Source organism: Gossypium raimondii, chromosome 13 (assembly GCF_025698545.1).
Source record: "Gossypium raimondii isolate GPD5lz chromosome 13, ASM2569854v1, whole genome shotgun sequence".
NCBI lineage: Eukaryota > Viridiplantae > Streptophyta > Magnoliopsida > Malvales > Malvaceae > Gossypium > Gossypium raimondii.
In genome coordinates, this window is record NC_068577.1 from 106,820 (window position 1) to 114,508 (window position 7,689).

Here is a 7,689-nt window from a genome sequence, read left to right on the forward strand (position 1 = left end):
CCCTAAAATAGAAAATTATTGTTTTAGTCCCCAAGTTTATAAAAGCTTAAATTAATATATGAAAAATTTATAGTTTGGCCCCAAAGTGCTAAAATTTTGATTTAGTCTTTTTGAAAACCATAAAGATACAAGTCAATACAATAATGAAAATGCACTTTAGCTCTCAATAAAATATATAACTTAATCTTGGTCCCGTTAAAAAGTTTTTGGCTTTGCTCCTGCTAATATAGCATTACACATGCAATAATATGTTTACCGCATCAAATTTGAAAATATCATAACTTAATGAATTTAATAGCTACAATTTGGTCAAAACTAAAATTTTAAAATTCTAAAATTACAGGATTGAAAATGACTAAAATCAAAATATATGGAGATTAAATTCACAACTTACGCATAGTACAAGGACCAATAGTAAAATTTAACCTTTATTTAAATATTTCGTATAGTTAACCCTATAAGAAATGTCTTAGATGTTTGAAATCATACAAGAATGAATCACATACAAAACTTGAAATACAAAATGAATGTTTTCACCAAACTACATATATCACCACCACTTTGCCTAACATCAAAAACCTTGTTTAATTTCTATTTCTTAGTATTCTTACAATATCATTTTATCACTCAACATTCACTGCAAACACCGTACGAACAGAATATTGAGCAGCAGACCATGTTATAGACCCAAAGTTATATCCACTTGAAGCCTCACTGCCATCAAATAACACTTTGAAAGAAACCCTCTTTACATTCTCTAAAAATGTGATCTTTTTGGGTATAACCTTCACTTTCATTCCCATGGGAGCTTGCACAGTGGAAGTATATGTCACATTTGGGTGTCCAACATTTGTAACACTTCTTTTAATAGTTAAGAACCCTATGCTTTTTTCTAGTTTACTTATGGAGATTGATGGATAATTGATGTTGGAAATGAGATCATCAGAGGATTTCGTTGGACATTTGAACTTCGTTTTCGACATGGAACGTATCGTTTTCTCTGGGGATCCGTTATAACAAAGGAATCTTAGGTAATCCTCGGTTGTTGTTTCGAAGACTAATCCCGGATTAAGGGCTTTAACTGGACTTATTTCTCCAACTCCCATCTCGTGCGGGGTGGCAAAAGAAGCCGAACCGTTCGTCACTGGTTTCCTCATGTTATCATACACAGTTGCTGCATTAGGACAAACATTAGTCTCAATCATGAATATCATGCATTGATTTTAACATAAAAGTATGTAATGTTACCGGTTGTCATTAGTGCCGATCTGATCATGGAAGAAGTCCATTTAGGATGTACTGATTTAACCAATGCTGAAGCCCCTGTTACATGTGGACAAGCCATTGATGTTCCGGATTCTAGGGCATATCCGCCCGGTTTCACGCCATCCGAGGCAGTCTCTTCTTCGTCTTTTGGAGTTATTGCACCTAAAATGGCAACTCCTGGTGCCATTATATCAGGCTAAAGGAAAGGGAAAAAAAACCTCATGTTTATTTCAAGCTTTACAGTATTGATGAGCGGAAAATTACAATGGAAGCCCCTGTATAAGGTGTTAGATTGCATTTTACCCCTTTTACTTAAAAAATGAGCAAATTAATCCCTGTACGTCAGATTAAAATGTAAATTGTTCATCCTATTAAAAATTCCATCTATTTTTATTGTTAAAAACTAATCGCTGTGCATCAGTATGAGATACACGTGACATGCCACATGTCATTGTTTGGTTATTCTATTAACGACGCTAGTTTTTAACAGTACAAATGGATAAAATTTTCAACAAAAATGATCAATTTACTTTTTGGTCTAACATATAGGGACTAATTTACGCATTTTTCAAGTAAAGAATACAATCTGACCCTAGTACAAGGGCCTTCATGGTACTTTTGCCTATTGATATGATAGAGAAATATATATGTGTGTGTACCTTGAGAATGTTTTCTGTTAGTACACTAGGACCTCTTGATGAAAAATATGCTACCACTGGTGCTGGTTTAATTCCTGGAATTTCAACTGTAGGAAGAATAATTGCAGATGGGTTCCTATCATAACATAAATGGGAGAAAAAAAAACAACTTAGGACTATCAAAACATGCCTTGTTCTTCAAGGCATTAAAAAACAACAACTTAGGACTATCAAAACATGCCTTGTTCTTCAACGCATATTCAAAAAACTAAAATCATGGTCTTACTTGTTAGATTTGATGTACTTGAGAATTTTATATCCTATAGTAGTTCCAACTTCAGTGAATGGAAATGGTCCTGAATCAAATGGAGCACTTTCATCATTTTCATTGATCAATATCAATCCTTTAGCTTTGGCATCTTCGGCTACGAGTTTCTTGATTGTCCTCGACACGACAGGGAAACCATCGAAACAAACAATTATCTTCCCTTTCACCTTTTCCGGATCTAATGATCCAGGATAGCAACTCCTGCAATGTAACACAAAGAAAAATTCCATTGCAACAATGGCTACCAATCAAACATATTAACTCAAACAATGTTTTTTACCTTGCTTCTGGTATTGGACTGTACTTAGCAGCAATGTCCTTTCCATATGCAAGTGGATATGTCTCGGTTCGAGTGAGGTTCGAAAAATTAATGGCAGACCCCTTTCAGCACAACATAATCAAAATCAAAATGTTTTCTATATATATACACACACACACACACACATGGAGCGTCTTACTTGAAAGATTCTTCCATTTCCTAAAAGCACCTTAGAGTGAAAACCCCTATCAATATTAGAAGCTGCCACAGTGAAAATCCATGGTGCTGCATTTGTAACAGTGAAAGGATCAGGTCCTTCATTGCCACCTGAACAGACCACCATGACCCCCATTTGTTCTGCATGAAATGCTCCAATGGCAATAGGATCTTTCAAGAAGTCAGGTTGGAGGAAAGCACTCGTCCCGATAGAAATGGAGATGATATCGACACCGTCTTTAACGGCATCGTCGATTGCCTTTAATATGGTGGAACCGGGACAACCGTCTTCGGAACATACCTTATAGGCTGCAATCCTAAAAAAGGGTGAACCACCCCTAGCAGTACCTTGAGCCAAGCCATGGTAACTAGCGTTGGCTACTATGGCACCGGCTGCAATAGAAGCAGTGTGAGTTCCATGGCCAACAGTGTCCCTTGGAGATTTGTCAACTCTCATTTGTGTTGTGTTGTTTCCATTAGATGCGTGCATTACATTGTAGTATCTTGCCCCTATCAACTTCCTGGAATCACAAGACATATATATATATCGTCAACAATAATTTCAAAGCTTATTTTATCAAATAAATATGTATGTATGTAAGTATGTAAGTATGTAAGTATGTAAGTATGTATGACCTATTACAATCAGACTTTTTGAAGTCTGGTCCCTCCATGCAAACTCCTTTCCATCTTTTAGGTATTTCTCCCATTCCTTCATCTTTGAAACTTGGAGACTCGGCCCAAATTCCTGAAATAAAATCAAATTTAATAATAAACCTAAACCTGTGTATTCAAATAATTTTATGTGCTCGAGGATTGCTACTATATTATCAATTATCTATGAAATTATAAAATGTAAAACTAGTTTTTTTTTTCACATATATATATTTGAACTTCAACATGCAGTTTGCATAATTCTTTAGTTATCTTTCAACATACTATGTTCAATTATAAGAAGTGTAATCTGTACTATATATAAGGTCTTTGATTAAATTAATGACACATATTAACCGAATTTTAAAGTATATAATATGAAAATCATCAACTTTGAATCCAAAACATCTTAAATATCTCAATTTTCCCTTTCAATAGCAAAATTATGTTAAATTTTTATGTCAATTTCTTATAAATTTGTTACATAGAATTATTCACCCATGTCGTGAGTGTGTTATAATCTAGTGTTATTAATATGATTAATTAGAGTCAGAGTCAAATTTCCAATTGTTAAGGGATTTCAGTCTCTTTTAAAAGAAGCCTTTAAGGTGTTTGTTCTTGCGAAGTTGATGAACCCTTCAACACGTTTGATATTTGTCCCGAGTTAAGATTTTGTCTCCTAACTTTGTTAAGAGCCATGCAGGGTTTACGGAGTAAGAGCCCCTTGTCAAATTGAGTCATGCACAGCTTACGGTCACCTACCATAAAATGGTGGCTATATGACATTGGCAGGGTTTGAACTCAAACCCTAAATTGCATTCGACAAAACACTCCCACCTCATAAATTTTGTGTAAATCTCAACAAAATTAGAAAATAAAATCTTAATTTAAGATAAATCAAACAAACATCTCACTCATTCTTATATTATTAAATTTTGGCCTAAAATCCTATAGATAAAGATCTGTAATAAGGGATTGCGCTCCACTTTGTGGTTTGTTGATTTGAGTTTATAACACACCATGTAAAAGTGATTATCACATCAACCCTTTTAAACCCAAAAAAGTTTGTCATTTTCATAAATAAAGTGCTAAATTTAGTGAAAATGCTTTATTTTCGAATGCATTCCAAACCAATAATGAACCCCTCAAAAAAATTTATGATTAAGGGAATATTTTTAGGGATTCTTTTGCTCAATCATGGCCATTACTTTTAGAAATGGTAGATTAATTAAAGTTTTTGTTTTATTCTTAATGAAAGTATAAATTTAAATTTTAAAATGCGGTCAAGTCGATGTGTTAATAAGAGGGAGTTGGGATATTTATATAAAATATACATGTTTAAAGTAAGTTCGGTTTACTTTCTACAAGGTATTTTTAAATTTGAAATAATTTTGGTCATCAAAATTTAGGAGAAATAAAATAAGTTAAATGTTTAATTTGTATTAAATTTTATAAGTATTTAAGTTTATTTTTACCTAATTAATATTTAAATACTATTTATACTTAAATATTGCAATTATTAAGCTTTATTTTATCAAATTAAAATCTAGATATTACTCTGAAATAGTTTTCCAAATTAAACTAAAATGGTACTAAAAGTATCATTAAATTTTTATGAATCCTATAAAAGAAATCAATTTTAACAAAAAAATAAAACACTTTGAAAATTTTGGACGACCCAAACATAAATTTTTCCTTTTTAAAAAACACTAATTAATTAAGCCCATTAACTTAACTGACATGACATGTCAACAATTAATTAAAATTTTAAAGTAAAAATTCTGAAAAAATTTTAAAAATATAAAATTTTATTTTAATAATTAATTGTTGATGTGGCCTACACATGGATTGTCATGTTAACAAAAGTTGACAAATGTTAACTTTTTTATCTATTTTGGGGTGTTTTGACAAACAACCCTAGTTTAAGGGCTAAAAATTAAATGAATAGCTAAAATAAATTTTTTTATAAAGCTGAAGGGCCGAACAAATCATTATACATATTTAATCAATAAGTGTAGTTTATTAGTAAAAGCACCTCTATGGCCCCTCTCAATTTTGATATTGAGCAAATTGGTCCATTTCAAAAAAATTATAGCAATTCAATCCCTATCAATTTTCCATCAAATGCACATAATTTTGGCATAATAATAAAAAATTTCAAAATTTAATATCTCTAAATTAAAGTAGAATTGAATTTTAAAATTTAAAAGAATACACAAAACTTTCGTAAATTTAAACCAACAATAATCAAACATGATGAAGATTAACTAAAATGGGGAATTATTAGTCTTCAATAAAGTATGAGAAAAATAAATGCAATCTCTATGTATTGATTAGTGTGTGTGTGTTTTTCCTTTCTGTAAAGTGCCTCACATGCTTGTAAAGTTTCAATCAATTTTTCATTTTAAAAGTTTCATTATGTCTAATATAAATAGAAAAAAGAAAAGTGAAGGTACCTGTATCGATCATGCCAATAATGACATCATAAGTAGATTTATGAGGCAGATATGATCCATGATTCAACTTAGGGTTTGAGTTGTCGTCTAAGAAATCCCACGATCGTGTTGTATGTAACTGAAGAATTGAATCGGGAAAAACCGATACCACCCCATTTCGTCCTGTTTTCACATTTACATTATTGATCTACTTTTTTTAAGAAAATCACAATTATAAACATATATGCGATCAACTATAACGTAAAATACAAAGCATAAATAAATGGTGAGATTGGAGGTATAGGCATCTCCAAATTTGAAGAAGAAACAAAATAGCAGAAGTAAATAAGGACAAAAGGTAAAACATAGCAAGCCAGACAAGTGACAGCTATATACATATATATATTAGAAAAGGTAAAGGCTAAAAGGGGGGACTCACCAGACAACTCAGAAGCTTCATCATCAGTAAGCATTGCAGAGAATCCTCTCAATGCATGATTATAATGATTTGTAATTGAAATCCTTTCTCTTTCCTCCCTACCCGAAAAAGTAACCAAAAATATTTCAGTAGATGAATGAATGAATGAATGAACGGTCATGAGTGACTGATCATGTAATGAAACCTTGGAATTACTGTGGACAGTAATTGCAGATGATCTGATTCTGCAGTTTCACCAGCTGAGCTTCCCATGTATACAACATAATGCTACAAACACAGCACCCACAACTATCAAATATGACATTATATGTATACACATTTCAGTGCAGAGACAGAACATAACATACCTTCGGGGTTTGGATTGATGCAGCTGAAGAGATGATGAGAAAAAAAGACAAGAGTTGCAGCAGACAAGACATTATGGTAATGGTGTTGGTTGTGGATTTTGCAAGGATGAATTCAGTGTATTTATAGGGACTGTGTGAGAGCTTTTTGGCACATGGAAACTTGAGCTGTGAGGAAAGCATCTTTGATATTATTCTTATGTGGGATTGTTTTTTTACACAACTGTTTGCTTGTTCCAATTAAACTAAATAAATGAAGAGTAAGAAAATTAAATTTAAAACTAACAGTGCTGAGTAGTAAGGTCATAATAAGTGCTTGAAATAATGAAACAACTACTAAGTTTTGTTTGGTTTCCAAGAAAATCTGGAGAACATTCTTTCTCTTCTTCTTTCCACAAATAACAAGAATTTTCCCTGCCATTTTGGAACTCTGTGCTGCTTCCAATCATATCCCTTTATGGTGGACAAGTCAATAGGATTTCCTATCCACACAAGACAAGGGGTCGAGATAAAATTAAAATATGTTGGGAGGCCTAAAAAGGATTAAATTGAACTTTTTAGATTTACGAGGAACTAAAAGAGCAGTTAGACCAAATGACCAAGTAGGGCAAGACCCTCACCCTCCATTTGCCCTTAGATACAGATATATGTATGGTACATATACATTTATTTTTATTTAAACTTTTCTCTATGTCTATGTATTTATCAGCATGTGTATGTGAGCAACAACAAAAATATATTAACTTATGATTTCATTATTTTTAGGGGATTAGACATATTTCTTTTCATTCTTAAGGTCAAAGTACAATCTTACTATATATATTAACATGTAATTTTATTATCTATAAAAGGACTAAATGACAATTGTTCCATTTTGGGAAGATAGACTACTTAAATTAAATATCAAATTTTAGCATAATAAATATACCAGAATTTGACCTAAATTTCCTATTACATTGAATTAAATAAATCAAAGGGTTCCAATAAAAGGAAATGGCAAAAATGAAAAACACCTATTTGATTGCCTTTTAAAAGCACACTTCATATATGTGGATGTCGGTGAATGAAATTTTGGACTTCCATAGAAAAATAAATAACTTTAAAAAGTTA

At 32.0% G+C, this 7,689-nt stretch overlaps 1 protein-coding gene across 1 annotated transcript; it reads right to left on the reverse strand.

The window, feature by feature from the left end:
* Positions 1-412: 412 nt before the first annotated feature.
* On the reverse strand, positions 413-6,866 carry LOC105782813 (CO(2)-response secreted protease). Its single transcript, XM_012607813.2, has 11 exons — positions 6,583-6,866; positions 6,420-6,502; positions 6,236-6,333; positions 5,818-5,979; positions 3,344-3,455; positions 2,691-3,228; positions 2,513-2,613; positions 2,191-2,433; positions 1,926-2,040; positions 1,249-1,462; positions 413-1,174 (listed from the first exon to the last, which is right to left on the reverse strand). Exons 1-11 carry the CDS (start codon positions 6,760-6,762, stop codon positions 624-626), a joined length of 2,397 nt encoding a protein of 798 aa, XP_012463267.1. The 5' UTR covers positions 6,763-6,866; the 3' UTR covers positions 413-623.
* Between the last annotated feature and the right edge of the window lie 823 nt (positions 6,867-7,689).

Bases quoted from the DNA above. Each gene is read 5' to 3' on its own strand.
- LOC105782813 (XM_012607813.2), bottom strand. From the start codon at position 6,762: ATGCTTTCCTCACAGCTCAAGTTTCCATGTGCCAAAAAGCTCTCACAC. The intron at 3,456-5,817 runs GTACCTTCACTT...ATTTTATTTCAG, and splicing joins TATTGGCATGATCGATACAG to GAATTTGGGCCGAGTCTCCA. The intron at 1,463-1,925 runs GTACACACACAT...CCTTTCCTTTAG, and splicing joins TAACAGAAAACATTCTCAAG to CCTGATATAATGGCACCAGG.